Source organism: Athene cunicularia, assembly GCF_003259725.1.
Source record: "Athene cunicularia isolate RWA chromosome 1 unlocalized genomic scaffold, athCun1 chr1_part2, whole genome shotgun sequence".
Classification (NCBI taxonomy): Eukaryota; Metazoa; Chordata; class Aves; order Strigiformes; family Strigidae; genus Athene; species Athene cunicularia.
The window spans coordinates 7,094,516-7,113,614 of NW_020799092.1; the positions used below are offsets into that span (position 1 = coordinate 7,094,516).

The following is a 19,099-nucleotide window of genomic DNA, read 5'->3' on the forward strand; positions in this document are numbered from 1 at the left end:
CCTGAGATTAATTGTTCCTGCTCACAAGACCTAAGGACTAGTAGAATAAAATTTTGAAATAGAAACAACATTAAACGCTATATATACACAATTCTTCTGAGTGCATGTTTATATATATTTATGTCTAAATATATATAGCTAATCCATGCATGTCATATTTAAGGATATCCATGTACATGCATTCATACAAAATTCAAAGTATTCATTTAAACAGCCAAACAGCATTGAGTTTCAGAGGTCCTCATTAAAGAAGGATGAGCCATGCAGATGAATGAGTATACCCACATATGCACACGCTCATATAAACCGTACCTGTGGTCAGGTAGATGCCCATATGACTCCTTTTATCCAGAATTCCTACAAATTCTGTACAGTAACATAGATCTGGCCTCAGAAGATACAGTACGGAAGTTTTAAAGATAAACAGACACATAACATGTTATAAACATATACTGCCAAAATGGAACAAGGAGATTGATTCTTAATTAAAAGTTTGGAGATGTAAAGAGCTGGTGAGTACTCTGGTTTATTCTAAAAATAGGAGAGCATTTACTTGTTTGCCTATTTTTCTTCCAGAAGTCAAGCCATGCACAGATTTCAGAGATTTAATTTTCCACAAGCACAAGCCATAAATTAAAATACAGCAATCCAATTCCATTAATAGTGCAAGAAAAAGCTAAGTGGCTGCTTTAGTCTTTGCTTTCATGAACTTGTGTCAAGCTCAGTGACTTCAAAGAGATTTCCATTTCATTTCTACAAATGAAGAGAACAGACAGACAGAGTCTCTGCCATCCTCTGATGCCTTAAGAAAACAGAAGAAAAACATCCCTGTATCTCATTCGCCTAATGATTTTAGCTGCAAAAGGAATCCCATGGTTGGCAGACGACCCTCAGGGCAAGGGCTTGAGGTCTGTCACAGTATATAAGGCTTCTCCAAACCCACTCCATTATCTTCATTATTGTATACCAGGAATAAAAGGGGACTGACTCCTCTTCTGAAGTTCAAGTTAGAAAGGACAGAATGTTTCATGTAAAATAACACTGTGTGACTTCAGTAATAGGTTTATGCCTTTGGGGGCCCAATACTAAAGCTCTATATGCGGATTTTTGCGGAATTTGAAAGAAGAAAAACGAGCACTGTATTAGCAGTAAGTAAAATTCCACAAGTTTTACACTGAATGAAACACTCCACGCCTCTGTGTCAGCATGCCTCATTGTCAGTCACATACTTGCATACAGCAAGAGTAAAATGGCAGGTTTGGGCAGGGGGAGGGGGGAAGAGCATGGGGCTTTAGAGCTAAGTATAAACCCCTACAAAAACCAAAACCATGCACATATACAAGGAGGAAAAGGAAGCAATGAGTGGTTTCCTACAGGGGACATGAGCAAGGGCACATATAAAACAAATTAACATGGAAACCATTTATATGAACAGTGATGCCTCCCTTGTCAGCTCACATGTGGGTACATGTATGTGCTTACATATATGCATACATACATCTGTGTATTCATGCACTCTGAGCAGTATGTTTCATAACACTGTAAAAATCCTTGTCCTTTACTGAAAAAATGTACTAAGTATTAACTCTTACTTTCTAACACACATAATGTAAGAAAAACATTTACCTTATACCAATGAAGTTTCTTAAAAAGTCAGACTTGTTATAAATATTTTGTTATAAATATTTTGTAATGTCTCACTTGTCCTCAAAACCCATTCAGGAAAAGAGACGTCCTTTCCCTGACTGATATGAGGTTTGGATCAAGACCTAAAGTTGTCTACCCAATCTTTCTCTTTTTTCTGTTTTTGAAGAAACAGGCCATTTGAAAGAATGCTTCATGAGCACATTTCCCACAGTAATTCAGAAGACAATTTCAAACAATAAAACTGAAGCAAACATAGACCATTGTACAAGTCAAATAATATAAAAACTTTTGAGTACACAGAGAAATGGGAATCTGGCTTATATCTGGTCTTTGAAAGATTCACAGGAAATTGATTTAATTAAAACTTGAGCTACTGGTGCAAATGTTTTGCTTTCTTCCCAAAGAGATGTTGACATAATGCAGCAAAGTTTAACCAAGATTCTTGGTCGTCTTCTACAAAGCTTCACAAGCTAGCAATACTAAAAATTATTACTGAAAAACACAGTCATTGTGCACTGTTGAATTGTTACCTACATCTACTACCAGACATTCCTACTTGTAACTTATTTTATACATGGAGAAATTCATTAATATGCTAATTAACTGACTAGCAACCAGGGATGACTGACAACTTTACTTTAGCACTACATGATGAAGACATGACAATAAGTATATTTTCTGCTGGAATTCAAACAGAGAATACATTGTGCTTGCAGTAGTACATACTTCTTTTAGGTAAAGAGACTCATATTGGTGGAGGATCTCTATGAACATTCTTGCCATCTGCACCCAGAAATATGTATTTTTTAATTAGCCACTCTAAAAACAATCATGTTGGCTGAAGGGAGGGGGGAGGGAGACTTGTCAAAATGATGTATTTGTCCCTCAGCACCTTTCAATGCTCTTATGCAAGTCTAATTTTCTTCCTAGACAGCTCACCTCTCTAGCCTCTTTTTGTTTCATGTCCCATTTCCCATTCTCTTCTAACTTCTGAACTTTTGTTAGTTTGCTTTTAAGGAGAAAGGAGAAAAAAAACCCCAACCTTTTCCTATTCATTTTTTCCTGGATGAGAAGTAAGCAGACATATGAATATGGCACCCTCATAATGACTTAACTAGGGCTTAATGAAATTTTCATCACAACCTGCTGTTCATTTTAATGGCCTTTGAAAGACAATAGAACAATGGCTAGAGGGAAGAAAAGATTTTCTGTTGCATACATTTGCAAAGCCCAACATTCAGTTGCTCCCCCTCCTTTTTCTCCCAACATCTTCACAAAGCTGTAGATCTTTTGTTTGCACTGTATATTTTCATTTTAGTAGAGCTGAGATAATGCACAGGCTCTGTAACCATTCTCATGTCTATCTGTGGCCTTTCCTTAATGGAGTCTGTGCAGCTTGTACAACCTCATACTCAAGAGTGTTTACACATTGCCCAGAACCTCCTGTTCTTTTCTCTCTTATATAAATATCTGGTTGCTTCACCCCCACCCCATACCATACATAAGAAAGAGCTTTTCATTCAAAGGCACAAGGTGGGTCATGGCACTGACCACTAAGTCAAGTAAATGCAAAATAAAATGCTATGATTATATGTAATAATCAAAAAATGTTTAGACAAAGAATTTGTTTCTCAGCAGGCCCTTACTATGTGCTCCAATCAAGAAGGGAAGATTAATTTACAATCCTGTCATGCTCATGTGACAGTGTGGCTGTGACTGTGTGGCTGTGTTCACATCCATATTTTCATTCCAGCGTGCAGGTTGTCCTAAAATTTTCTTGTAGGTGTTATCAATCCATGCTTCAGAACTGAGTGCCATACTTTTAAACATCTGAATATATTTCTACAACAGGATAGGTGGGTGTAAATGAATATGAAGTCTTAGGGAATAAGGCTCAGCATGTTCACACACCATCAATTGTCTCACAGTCCCCTGGAAATCTAGCTGTAAATATGCACGCTGGATACCTATGGAAAATATAGTGGGAATTTCATATTCCAGTCAGGGGTTTGACTGCCCCAAACAAGCAGGAATTGAAAATCTTACTTAAAGGAAAGCTTTTCTGTGGCTTCTCAGAGGCAAGATGTTCAGTCTTAGTCTCAGGCTACAGAGTACAAGTGGCATCATTGACTGGACTACATTCTCAAAAAGAAACTGATTCTCCAGAGACGATAAATATATGCCAAGGTTGAAACTTGTTGGCCAGACATAATGCAGAAAAAGCCTGTACTGTGTCTATTTGTGTAGTACCTGCACTACAGATAAATAGGGAATGACATGATAGGACATGCTCCAGACAAAAGTTTTAATGAATTCCAAATTTAACTTCTTATTTTTCAAATAATGACATGCCTACTAGGTAATTTCACAAAAACATTGACATTGCCAATAACACTGCATTTTGGTCTAGAAATGGGAGAGGGGGGAGTAGTGGTGGAAATGACCTCCAGGCTATTAAAATTAGTGTTCATTGTACCCACATTGAGAAGGTTGCTGTGTCTATTGCAATGTGCCAAAAAGACCTTTATGTCAGACAAAGGCTCTTATTTGGGAAAAGCTGAAAGTGTTAGCTATGATGGGATATTGCTGAAATTTATCTCTAACACAGACAAGAGCTATGGGTTCTTTACTTCAATTTTGCTAGGAAGAAAAAGCAAATGGAGCAGAAAATGGGAAGATTAAAAAGTATATGTATCCAAAGAATTTGGAGAAAAGAAAACAAAACAGAATATTTTGGCCAGTTTCCCATGTCTTACCTTCTGGCTCATTTTTGATGAGCTCTTCCATTTTTCTTTGCTTAAGGGTGTCTACCACATCTGCTAGGCTCCCTTTGCGCCTTTCAGGGGTTCCCAGGGCTGCACTGGACAATGATTCTCCGCTCTGACGCCCACCTTCTTCTGCCTTCAAGGGTGAGGTAGATGAGTTGTGCGGGGCAAATGAAGACATGACTTTATTGCCATCAACTTCCTGAAAGGGAGAAAACTGAGATGAAACATTTCTTTCTTTTCTTAAAGAAGAAAAAAATAAAGACGTAAAGAAAGAACAATCCTTTGTTCTTTGAGTTCATCGCTGTTTGTTCTTCTGTTGAAACCTTTAAAAAGGCATGCAATGCTTCAAAAGAACCCAGCACAAAGCCCATCCATAAAGCATAAACCAAGATTACAGGATGAAGTGAACAAAGATCAGCTTGCAAGAGATAAACATAAAATACAGTTTCTCCCTAATTGAGAAGAAGTGTTATACTGATAGGTTTCCTAAGAAAATGGTATTGATTACCTTTAATTGTTTGTTCTTTTACAGCTTGCTTTCAAAAAAATCTTCAATTTTTACAAGGACCATTAATTTACTGGCTTTATAAAGTACTTAATGCTGTGATGGCTAGTTGTAAGAAATTAAATAGTAACCAAATACTAAATGCCCTTTGCCATATAACTTATTTTAACTCACAGTTCAAGTAGTTCTCCCATCTATAAAGGACAAAGCAATTGTTTTCTGTTTTCTAATTCTCCCTCTATTCTCCTCTTCCATCTCACACCTTCATTTCTTGTAGAGAATATTTTTCACAAAGGTGGTCCTAATGACTTTCACTGGTGGCAAAACCTTTGTGACTTCCTGGAATACAGACAATCCTCCCCATGTGAAAGTCCTACACATTAATTTTAACAGAAAACAAAACTGGTTCCAGCATCTTCAAACTCGCCTTTATTAATGTGAGAGCCTTCTCCTCCACACCTCCTCCAACATAAAGCAATGCTCTCTGCATATATTCCTTTCCCTTTTTATGTCTCTTATACCCTACCCTTTTGTACACATCTCTGAAACCCTTTTTTTTTAACTCTGCTAACATATGTCACATATACCTTGCAAAACTTAGGTCAATGTCTCCAAACAAAGCTTGCTGCAGAGTACATAGACTATATAATATAATGCTGCAAACATGAACAGTTTTTATTTTGATCAGATTCTCCAGGTTTTTTTCCCTTTTTCATTATCCTATTTCCTTATGTTTTTGTATTCCAGGTGTTTAATGAATACTATTTCTAAAGAAGTCACTGGTCCATCCTGTGATCTCAGTTACAGACTTGGTTGAAAAAGGTCTTAATTTTTAAATTGTTTTCACTTTATAGGGTATGAAAGCGACACAGATACTGTTCTTAGTGATTTGTGTTACAATTGTATCACTTTTGTTCTGAATAATTTTTTCTGTCTCTGGTTTAACAAACCCTAATATTTCAGCAAAAAATGTGTAATTTTGTAAATAGAACATATATTGCTAAAAGTTATCTCAATAAAATCTGAATAAAGCAACATGGAAGCTATGAAGTAAAGAATGAATGTGTTTTCGTGGACTACTTTGTTTTGGCAAAGAGATTAACTCTGGTTAAGGAAACTTCTAGTGCAAACAGTTTTGAGCAGCTTGAATGTGTTATACTAGTGAATAAATTCCCTAACAGAATCGGATTTAACTGAGATTACAATCTGGGCCATCATATGCCCCAAAAGCCAAACCCAGTGATGTTAATGAGGGACTTTCTGCTGACGTCAGTGAGCTTTTGACCAAGTCCTAAAAAATTTTCTGACTCTAGACAACAGAAATGATCCTTTTTTTTTTTTTTATTTTCCTTGCAACTCCCTCCATTTTTGTTCTGCACTTGCAAAATTACTAGTTGCTAACAGTGGATTTAAAAAACAAGTTGGAGCCAAATATAATTTTTTTTCACATATATAGACTTGAATAAACTGTGTTTTAACACTGACCTAGATGAGCAAAATAGTTAGTTTCACCATCAGTTCAGATTTTATCTAACATTCAAGCCCAAAATTTCCAAGTGGCAATTCTTTTCCTACAGACAAGGCCAAGAGAGGAGATGCGTTGAAAGCTGCTTTCTCATTCACACTTGGAAGCCAGATAAGCCAAATACCGTCCTTAGTTACAGTTCTTAAATCCACGTATACCATCAATTATATGTAGGAACAGTGTAATTCCTAATTTTAACATGAACTACTTTTGTGGTTTTATTCCAAAGTAGGCCCCAAAGACACTCACTTGTGTTTAAGTGTATGTCACACACTGGTCACAAAGTACTTGCAACAGCTGCCTAAACCTCAGGAATCACCACTGATGTTTCCATGTACATGTTGGGTACATGCAAGTGTTTTTATAGGTACAAATATATTCTGGGTATAAACCAAGTTTGTAAGAAGAAGCATAAGAATACAAGGATTGAATGATATGTAAAATAACGTGATTTTCAAAATCACAAATTGCTTGGCATTCCAATGGAACACAAAAGTATTTTCAAAACTACTAAAATTTCCCTGCCTCTCTGGGGAAAAGGAATCATGGGGAGGAGAGAACAAGAGAAGAGTTTGTGGGTAAACCATGAAAAGACTCTGGATACTCAGTTCTTAGTTCTTTCAAATGTTCTGTGTTACCATGGAAAAAGTCACTTTTGTTTCTGCATTTCAGTTTCCTACCATTAAAACAGGCACAAAAGAAGTAATTTCTAATATTATAAAGGTCTTGGAATGATAAACTCATTAATAACATGGAGACGTTCTACTACTACAATGTTAGCTAAAAGCATTTATATAGTACTACAGTTAAGAAGACTTCATAGCTGGACAAAAAGGGACAGGGAATGTTCTACATTTTTTTTTAAAAAGATGAATTATATATTAAAATACACATCTAAGTAATCATCCCCAAATCAAAATGTTTCCTTACACTCCTTGTTAGGTGTTCATGTATGCAGTGTTTGCATATCACATACATGGGCTATTTATATACTTGTGGGGTTTAAGACACACTCAACTTAATCAAAACACATATACAGTAAGGGAACAGCTGCAATCACTTCTCAGTGGGCTAAATTACAGTACACCAGTGAATTATTCATTCAAAAAATCTGTAGCAATCACACATTCACTGCGTGATTTGCAATCTAAGAGGAAACTCCTCCTTTCCATACCAACAGATGAGTGCATACATCAGCTACTGCTGTTGATGAGAGTTCAACATGTATCCTCCAGCACACCAGCTCAAGAATCTGTCTTCCCCACTTGTCCATGATCTTTTTATTCTGTCATTCAGAACAACCACCTGAAATGCTCGACTGTTATCTCAGCTTTTGCTTTATGACCCTCTGTTTTATTTTGCTCTTTCTTATGCCATTACTCAGGAATGTGAAGAAAAATTGTCAATGATTCTGGATTTTTACCACATAAAAAGAAAGGATACTTCCACATAAAACCTACTCACATCAATGGGTGTATAAAGCTAATAAACTTCCAGCAAGAAAAATCCTCTGATATTACATATGAGAATTTAACTAGCCCCCTGAAAACACTCAGAGAAATCTTTTATAGCAAGAAAGATACATCAGCAACAGTTTAAAATTAATCCACTGAGAAGAAAGTTCCCTTCCAACAAGTTAGATTTAGCAGGTTCATTTTTGAAAGGACAAATTCATGTGACTTTTTCCAGTTAACTAAGAGAAAAGCAAAAACACTGTGAAGAGTGGTATTCAAGAACCTAGATTTCTACTACTGACATTTTAAAATTAAGTCCATCGAGCCAAACACAAGACCTCTCAGTCACCAAAACAGTGGAAAAGCAGACACTCCTTTACCAGAGAACTGTTGCTCTCAAATGGGCAACCATTTCACCTGTTCAAGTTTGATTACATTCTTGCCTCTGGCACTGTCAGTCCTGGTAGGCTTTAAGCAGTTAGAAGCTGCTTCATGGATGGGGCTCTATTGTTCATTTGCCTTGTGAATTGCTCTGCTAATGTGTGCTGGCACAGTTTCATGGAACTCTGAGCTGGGATTGTACTCACCAACACCTGAGGCTGCTGCTTCTTGCTTTTCCCACTTCAAAAAGGCAGATAAGGACCTACACAGATCTTGCTGAATCAGACACCCTAGGCCCTTCTTTCCCCCCTCCAAGAGCAGCAACAGAAAACAGGACTGGTCCACGTTTAGCGTCTTCTTCTTCTGTTCCAAGCTAAAATCCACAAGAAGACTTGTTCATTTACAAGAAAGTTGCCTCTATACTGCCAAGCAGCTTTCCACCTATGGAGGAAATACCTCTTCCAAGGTTTAATGATAAAACAGGCTTCTGCCCTTTCAGGATGAGGTCAATAATCTTCCTTTGTTAATCTTGGGCAAGCTTTACTTAATCTAGCCCCCTTGTCACCTTTGTGATTGACAGGAAAAGTCATGTCACCGGACAATGGACTTACCCTCACTGAGCAATACCTTTTTTACAGATTACACAATGTTACCCTTGCTCTCATAAAAAGCGCAAACATTGTGTGGTTAAAAGAAGCTATTCAAAGAAACTGTATCTTTCAAATTGTCTCTCTCCATTACCAGGGTCCAAACGAGGCCTATTTCAGTTTTACAGAGGGACAGTGAAATGCTTAATGAAAACAAACAGGTGGTATATATATCTTGGTGAGATTTCCAAAATATCTCTTAGTACTCTAAATAGAGGTCATCTTCTCCTTCCTCATATAGAGATGCACATTATTCCCATCTGTAATTAAACTCAAGACACAAAACTCTGTTTCTGCGACATAAAAATTTTGTCCCAAACCAACCAACAATCGAAGAAGAAAAGTCAGAACTAAGTCTGAAACTGTTAATTACCACCATATGGTATGCAAGGAGTCTGCATCTGCAGCAAAAAAATTATGAGAATCAAGCTTCTGGCTTTGCAGCCAAAAACACCTGGAATAAAATACCTGTGTCTTTAAAACAAGCACTGATATCGTCTGATTTTAAGAAGGCGGTGATCTTAAAAGCAACCTAACAGGTTCTTTTTTCAAAGCTGGAATTTTGACCATACTCTGCTCTTTTAAAAATCGGAAAAAAGACACAAAACCAAATTTTTTTGCTCTGCTTTCTACATTACACATATAGGCCTATCTATTTTAGAGTCTCCATAGTGACCAGGAAGCATGTAATAGTATGACACAAGACATAATCAGAAAACAGAATACTTCACGCTTCTGAAGATAAATGATTCTTAAGAAGTTTAGTACTGTTTGCTATTTATTTTTATTTATTTTACCTAATAAACTTCTAGGGAATGAATATCTGTGTTTAAGATTCAACAACATATCTACTTCAAGGGAAGATCTGAAAGCTATGAAAACACACCCAATGGCCATAGGAGGTCCACCAGCAATTATAAGGAAAACCAAACTTGACATTTCCAGTATTTTTTAAGGTTTGAAAGAAACAAACCACACACACAATATTCACAAAGCAAGAATGATCTTTTATTTTTTCTTAACCTTCCATTTACAGTCTTTGCCCTTAATTAATGTAGTTAGCTTACTTTAGGAGCATAAGTGCCATCAACTTTCAATAGAATTAGTATCTTCAAATTACTTAAGTGATTTGAAAAGTTCTCTCCTCCTACATTCTATGTCAGAGGTGCTGTAGGACAGATATTACCATAAACCTGTATGGTTTATGGTGGCTGTCAACCTTGCACCCTCAGGAAAATTATATAGATATTCCACTAGGCTTCCCAATGGACACTGTTCTTTTTACTTTTGAATTTCTTTGCTTCTATCTTACATTTAGATAGGTCTTTTGTCTATAGTTTCCTTCATGAAGCAAAGTTGATCATCAGTGACAGAAAGGAATGATCCCAAGGAGATTTAAAAGAAACAGTGGAGGATACAGGAGAAAAAGGGCGAGTATGTAAAAGGGCATAGAGGGAAAAAGAAATGGAAGAGGATAAATATATCATTAGGAAGCAAGAACTGACAAGAACCCACAATCCAAGAAGAGATAAGAGACAAAGGGTGTTGTGTAAACAAACCTAGAAAGATGTACATCTACAGACTATGGTTCTGCAATTAGACTAATGAAAAAACAGCTATTCTTACACAGATTTTATTTTTTTTCTCCCCCCTAGGACTGTGGTCTTAGTGATGAGAAGGAACTGAAATGTAATGGAGAGTGAAGTTGGTACATGGATCTGAATAATCAGCTGAAGACGTCATCATGGCAGAAGAATTTTACCTGAATTACGTGAACTAAACCCAGTAAGTAGGTATGTGCATTATTTTTTTTTTATTCTGATTGTGCTACAGCCAAGTGAAATACATTCAAGTCAAATATTGTTTTGACTTTATTGAGATGATGTATGTGGGACTCCATGATCCATATTTTGGCAATATTACCCATTATCAAACTTACAGAATTCTGATCACATCTATCTAGCTCTCCCTTTAAAATGTTAATACTTTGCTTGGTACTGGAATTTGCTTTTTTAAAAAAAAATTTGGCAATTATCACTATCTCCTGTCCTTCAGTTTGTATTTATTTGACATGAAGTGCTGTATCTATTTAATGACCTCTTTGTGATGAAGCCAAAGATATACTAGCAGAAGTTTCAAAGGGAAAACTATCAGGTATTTCCAGTATTTGACATCTATGAACTTTGTTGAAAATTATTTGAGGCTCAGAAAGAAGACCATCTGCTTTATGAACTCTGCTACATCAGACACTTTTTCGTCTACCTTTTCCTCTATATGTAAAACTGAGACAGTAATAAGTATTTCCTGAAACTTAGGGCACGTTATATAATTGATGTAAAAAGACTAGAGATTATTGGACAAAAGCCTTGTAGCAGTTGTATTTTCATTTTTATTGATGCAATAAAAACTCAGTTCTTGCATTACTCTGTGGTGCACTAGAGCCCAATCATCTGAACCCGGAAATTGGGAACTCTCTTGTATATCAAGCACCACCCCACAATATGTGACAGTAACACTGAAATGTATTTTGATTTTTTCCAAATACCATAACACTCAGACTGCTGCCATAACTGCATGAGCAAGAGGAAATGTCAAGCATTTCCAAGGCTTGGAGATGAGTTATATGAAACTGTTCAGTTGCACTCACACAAAAGGAATAAGTTATAATCCATTTTGCACTGATTTCTAACTCTATCCTCTGTGATTTACAGAACATAGCACATTTTTCAAGGATTTAAAGTATCTAAAGATAAAAACAAGGTGCCTAGTGGGAGTTCTGAAAATGCACAATAATATATATTCATTTAATTCCCACTGATTTCATTATAGGTCCCTGAAAATACAGAGTTGGAACCAGCACAGTGTGACTGGCTGACTCTCTGTGCTTCTTCAACAGACGATTATCAGACGATCTATCTACAGTACAGAGCACAATCTGATAGACGAGGCTTTAAGACAAACATTTCCTCTCTGGCTGTTCTGCATTCCAGCCCATCACCAAACATACAAAACAAGTTTAGTATTTCTTGCTGCTTAACCCACCATTTCTAGTTGATTACAACTCAAATAATTATATGCAAACTGTGGATCTGTTTGTAGTAAAAAATATAAGAGAAAATGTTGCGTAAAATTTTAGAACCTTTTTATATTGATGCCCAACAGAGTTTTTTTTAAATAATTTTCTTTTGTGCTATATATTTTATTTTTAGCCCACCTCTTTGTTCCATTTCTTGCAACGAAGTGTTCCCTCATATTTAAAAGTAAATTGCAATTTTTTCTACAGAATACAGGTATTCAATATGGTAAAATAGTAATGACTGCTTTGAATTGGGTAAATGCGGTTATTACATAATTCCCAACACCCATCCTCAGCCCAAACTACTGCTTCTTTCTCCAGCAGAATTCATTTTAAGAATGAAATACAGGATTACATCTATTTGCTCTCAAAATGCTTAACAAACAAAACTGGCATTTTGAGAACTCCTAATACATTAGCTATAACTTGCAAAAACAAAGAACGTGTTGTACTATAACAGCCTTGTTATCTTCATGCTAGTAATCTTCATGTTTAAAAATAATAAATAAAAGTCTGCAAAAGCACTTTTAAGATTTTTATGATCTCTTCCCTGGGGGACTAAAGATCACCTTCAAGACCTCGCTAAACAAAAATTAAGACTACTTATCAAAACAGTTTGGTAGAGTCTCCAACATACATTAAATCCTTCTAATAGTTTGGAAATCATGTGGTATAAAACGATTATCTTGGTAAAAATACAAGCTTACTAACCACATACAACTACTCTGGTTTTGTAAGTGCAATAAAACCTACATTGAGTGTCAAAAACGGTTTAATCACAGCTTTCTTACTATGAAACAAACCCATTGTGCTAACTCCTTGAAAGGATGACAGAGGACAGGCTGAACAGAATTTAGTGATACAATAAAAGGAACGCCATAGGCTAGCAATAGCTCCAGGGCTGTTCCCAGCTACCTAGCTTCGACATTACTATTCACCATTGTTTTCAGATGGGAAAGGGATGTAAGATCACCTCATCTGTTCTCTGCTAGAAAAAAAAAAAAAAAAAAAAAAAAAATCATACTAGACAGACATACTTCACCTCATTGCTTTGGGTGGCCGAGAGGAGAATAAAGACAAGCCATGTAAGATTTGGTCAAAACTGCGTCCTCTGTGTTGAGATAATTTGAAAGATATCTCGTCTGGAGAGAACAATCCTCCAAACCGGGAAAAAGAAAATAAAAGATCCCACACTCATAAGGGCCTGTACTCATGTTCATACGAAGTATGAGTCTGCCATGTACCTAAAGCAGGTATGTAATGGCACACTCAACATTCTGGTGTGGTCCCAGTTGTTTCATTTCGGCTAGTAAAATGCCTCAGACAGTGAGGTTTCCCATCCACCCTACAAATGCTCTACGTAGGAAAAAAAAAAAACAAACAACCAAACCATTGCTCTGGAACACTGCCTCATATTTGCTTCCATTCAGACTACAACTCTTCTTACACAGCTGCTTCTTCCAGTACTATATTAGAACTCCTCTTCCATGTTAGAGCTTGTACCATCCACATCCTTTTGGGCACTTAGCATATATTTACTTTGTTACTACTGGCCCATATTTAGCTTTTCCTTTTTCAGTCTTCCCTCACAACTCAGCTCCTACAACTCTTCAATCATTTGTTGCTTGCATCTGAAATCCCTCCAATTTGCTGATTTCTCTAATGTGGCCAGAATTGAACACAGTATTTCACATGTAGTCTTAACAAACTTGTGAGAAGGACAATTCCCTCCTTGTTATCACCTTTTTTGCTGCCTTGCTGCATGACAAGCTCATATCTAATTTGTTTTAACACACATATTTTTCAGCATTACTGTTTTCCAAGTGCCTTACTCCCAATTGATTATCTGCGTTTTGGATTACTTTATTCAGTCATATCGGTTTGCAATTTTACATTCAATTATTTCCTGCCATGCAGTCTTCCCTTCATTCCTTTGATATTGTGGTTCTGTTCTCCCCAGTGCACCACCGGCAACTTCAATGAGTATATTGCAATTCACTTTTTCAAATTTCTATAACAATGCGTTTCTTTCTCCGTATTTCTAAATGTTGCTACAGGCTCTCACTGTCCTATGAATCCTGTACTAAAAACCAGACAGCTTGTATCAGGCAAAGAACTACCATAACCATATTCCTTTCCAACCATGTGTTCTTCTAGCCACCTCAGAATAACACAAGAGACAGATGTTGCTATGTAACTAGGAGGCTCTGACAAGACAGGGTAAGCAAAAAGGTACTATAATGAAGGAAACTTGGGTAGAGTACATTGCCCTAGGAATTTCCTCCTCATTTCTACTAAAAGAATTGCTCTGACAATCTCTGCCACTGTGGCTTTTCAAAGAAGGTACCTGTCTTTTCTGACGTGCAATATATCTGCCTCTTTCTAGTAGTTAAATAAAATCATATTGTACAACATCATTCTACCTTTCCCTCAACGCTGTTATTTTTCTTTTTTTATAGTTACTTTACCAGGAACATTCAAATGAGATGCATGAAACACTGTGTGAAGAAAACACCTTGCAATGCATGCATACTTACAGACTGAATTCCACGCAAATTCCAACAATCAACTCTTTTGGAATTATTTGTTCTTTATACCTTTGAAGATCTCAGCTCGCACACTTAATATTGGGAACCTTGCATATATCCTACATGAAGGGTGTGTGGCTTGTTCTGCTTTATATATGTTGTATGTTGTTCATGAACCTTCTCATTTCACATCTATTTATCTACTTTTACTGTGTATTTGTTCTCTTGCTTTTCAAAAGATTACAACTAGACTTACAGGATGATAACTGTCAAAATCATCTTTGCCTCCACAGAGATTAGTACCACTTCTTTTTCTGAAAGCAATCTTCTGGAAGTTCTTATTTTCTAGAAGGGCCAGAAAATATTACTTGATTAAAGTGGAATAGCTACTTGAGAAATAGCCCCATTGTCTCCACTGGAGTTAACTGTAGCATGATACCACATTTAGAATATGAATTTTTCAAAATTAATTATCTTGGTTCAGAAATATGTTTGTCATTCATTTGTCTTTGAAATGCATTATCATCTAGCACATGGGACTCACAGATCTGCTTTTAACCAAGTCCTCTATTCTTTTATCCGCTTTTTAATAGACATCTGTCTACTACTTACTCTTATACTTCTTCAGTAATGGCTACAGAAACAGCACTTTTTCCAAGCAGTAAGTTTTCATCCTTTTTAACAGTTACTAAAAGACCTATTTTTCCTCCAAAACTTATTTCACCTACTCTTTTCTTTATGTCTTTTATAACTTGATTTTCCTTCTATCAATGACTGTTCCACAAATTTAGTGAAACAGAATTTGGAATTCTGGCACAAAACGAAGTAGTTTTCTCAACTTCGGAGGAAAGATTGCACTGGAAATAATAATTAAATATATATATGTATATATTTTGTGTTTATCAACTGGGTTCTGCACCTCGGCCACAACAACCCCCAGCAGCACTGTAGGCTTGGGGAGGAGTGGCTGGAGAGCTGCCAGTCAGAGAGGGACCTGGGGGTGCTGATTGACAGCCGGCTGAACAGGAGCCAGCAGTGTGCTCAGGTGGCCAAGGCGGCCAATGGCATCCTGGCTTGTGTCAGCAATAGCGTGGCCAGCAGGGACAGGGAAGGGATCTTACCCCTGTACTCAGCACTGGTGAGGCAGCACCTCAATTACTGTATTCAGTTTTGGGCCCCTCACTACAAAAAGGACATGGAATGACTCAAGCGTGTCCAGAGAAGGGCAACGAAGCTGGTGCAGGGTCTGGAGCACAGGTCGTACGAGGAGCGGCTGAGGGAACTGGGGGTGTTTAGTCTGGAGAAGAGGAGGCTGAGGGGAGACCTCATTGCCCTCTACAGCTACCTGAAAGGAGGGTGCATTAAAGAAATTCATCCCCAGCTCTCTGAAGTCACAACCGATAGGATAAGAGGTGATGGCCTCAAGTTGCATCAGAGAAGGTTTAGACTGGATTAAGAAGTATTTCTTTCCAGAAGGGGTTGTTAGGTGTTGGAATGGGTTGCCCAGGGAGGTGGTGGAGTCTCCATCCCTGGAGGTGTTGAAGAGTAGGGTTGACATAGCACTGAGGGATCTGGTGTAGTTGAGAACAGTCAGTGTGAGGTTAATAGTTGGACTAGATGATCTTCAAGGTCTTTTCCAACCTAGATGATTCTGAGATTCTGTGAATAAATACATTCACAGACAGTCAGTTCCACAGAACATATTTACAGAGTAGGAATCAATCTTATTTGGAACTTACACACTTTGAGCAGAGGATGACATTTGATCAGAAGAGGACAAATATATCAGAATAATTAATAAAAATTAATATGACAGAAGTCAATCCAGGTTAGACTGATACTTAAGTGTAATATGTGTTAGACCTACTCAAAAATTTGTTAATTAATCCCCACAAAAGTCCTTTGTGATATTGCATAGAGGGCAAATTAGAAAAGGACATGAACTGACTTGCCAGGTTCCAAACCAAGTTCACAGCAGAGCAAATTTGTCATCCAAGGGTTATTGAGAGCCAATTCTCTGTTCACTCTTTTGGGTCTTAGTACACCTCAAATGGCAACATTATGCTCTGCTCAGAGGAACAGCGTGATGCCATTTTATCATTTAAGTCCCATTCTAAACCTCATTCAAGCAGACCTTAAACAAGATTTAACACACACATAGACTGTGCACAAAGGAGCCAGTTTTGACTGTGGTTGAGTGCTGCAGAAACCCCAATAATTTATGACACATTCACAGTTGTTCTGACTTTGCAGATCAGTTATTCTTTCTTCTGTTCCTTTAAGCTGCAGTCAGTAGCATACATTGCCTACTATGAAGAGACCTTTGTGATAAGATGATATCAAGGGATGTTGTGACACTCCTGATTTAGAATTACACAGTAAGCAAACTGTACAGAAATGCTAATTTTCCTCCCCTTTGTTATCACTTACCTGAATTATTCTGAGTAATACAAATGATCTCTACTAGCTTTAAGGCAGTTTATTCTCATTCTCTTATGCCATTTTTTATAAGAAATTATATTCCTGTAGCTGATTAAGTCCACTATATATTTTCCTTAAGAATCAATTTTGTGCACTGTTGTATGTCATGTTCACAAACAAACCAAAAAAACCAAAGAACATCTGTTCTTCTACAGTCATAGCCAACTAACCACCATCAGCAGAGGATGAATAACTTTTGCTCGAAATAGCCATTCTCCAAGCTCCTATTTGAATCACTGATTTCTAAGTACTCCCTGTAGTTTTCAGTCATCACGAAGTGATGCTGAAAAACCCACAGAATTGCCCAACCCAAATAAGACAGACACTTTTTTCTCCACTTCGTCTGGAAAGAATGTAAGCCTACTTTGTGATGAGGAAGTACAGGTTGACTAATAGAGCATGGTTTTACAAAATCTGTCTTTTTCTGACCTTAAATTTATCAAGAGTAAGTCTCAGGATGTGATCCAGCCAGGTATCACTGTGCCTATCAGCACTGAACTGATGTACAGAAGGTTTCTAACAAAAAGTTCTCTGCAGCCCATTCATTATACTTGGCAAGATCAAACAGGGAAAAATAATTAAAAAGCTCCTATTGCGCACCTAGAGACCTTGAGCACAGACAGGGGGTGAACACAAAGACGGGGTATTTGGTTCCAAGAGTCACAATTAATCTTTTTTTTTTTTTAAATATACATACATTCATACGCATTAAAAGAAATTGCAATATATTTTGGAGGGGTTTTCTTATTTTCTTCCTCCCTTCTGCTCTGCTCTATGTATACCTGGAGTATACATATTTAAGTTTACTCAAAAGGGTTACATAAAATTTCTTGATTCGAGTTTTTAAATCTTCAGATATACATGTATGCAAAGATTACATATTTGAAAAATAAATTGCCTGAATAAATTCAATGATGTGAAGGCTGAAAAATCACATGCAAATGACATTATAAACAGGAACTCTGCTGAGAGCTTATTTGTACTGTACAAGGTACAAACAAGCAAAAACTATTTTCTGACATAAGACCAGTCCATCTGTAAGGCATCCAATCTTCCTTGCGGTACCTTTGACAGTACCGGAGGTTGCATTTATATAAAGCTCTTCTCAATACATTTTGGTATTACACTTCTGATATTCAAACATCTCATAGTGTCTCATAACTTAAGGTTCAAAGAAACTTTTAAAAATAGAAAACTGAATGATATAGTTACAATGACACTATGCTGCAACGTCCAATATATCTATTTACTGACTGCTTTCTTGAGTAGATAATGTAATACATCATAGTCACATTCATGGTTACTAATATTAGCAATAGTTATGACTATTTTGTTTCTTTCAACACTTTCACATACTAATTGGGAAGCATGTTCACAGAAACCTAAGGTACTTACTTTCTTCTTTCTATCCAGGCCTTACATTAAAGAAAACTTTAAAAATTTAAGAAAACTTTAAAAATTTGGAAGGAGCCCATACATAATGTCACTTCATCAGGACATCAGTTTTCACTGATTATTTAGGAATCAGATTCATAAAATAAGGAAGTCTTTACACACTGTAGGTTTAAATTCACCTCAAGTCTACACAAATCAAGATAGTGTAATCACATAAGGAGTTGGTAATGTGAAAAGATTATATGATATATAAATCACAGGTACCCAAATCAGCCAAAACACCATCTTCAAAAGGAGAAAACCTTGGATTAGGAAGGTCCACAGAACAGAACAAGGATGCAGTTTTATTTTCAGTGACTAAATGGAGAACTTCTGAGGACTGTCTAAACAACATCCTTTTGAAAACATTTTTCCATTAAGACATCAATTATCAGACTGCTTCTCCTGATTTCAGCATGTATTTATCCTCTAAAGAAGCTGGCCAGCATATTGAATAATTAGCAAGAATTTCAGAAGATCTCCATAAGGAAATTACAATTACCTTCGCAGATTATTTTCAGTGCAAATGGGATCACTTGTTCAGAAAACTGTTCTGAAGTTCTCACTTTTAAAAGAACATTTTACCTTAAGTCTTTGTGTGTAAGTTTATTAATTTTCATCACAGCTATTATCCACCTAAACAAAAACTAGAA

General features: G+C 36.7%; 1 protein-coding gene across 1 annotated transcript in view; it reads right to left on the reverse strand.

Annotated features, from left to right (window-relative positions):
• The window catches only part of SOX5 (SRY-box 5), a 263,340-nt gene that overhangs the window by 214,357 nt on the left and 29,884 nt on the right, over positions 1-19,099 (reverse strand). Inside the window, exon 3 of the mRNA XM_026868079.1 lies at positions 4,404-4,614. Within this exon, the coding sequence (XP_026723880.1) occupies positions 4,404-4,614 (211 nt within the window). The remainder of the gene's footprint in view (positions 1-4,403; positions 4,615-19,099) is intronic.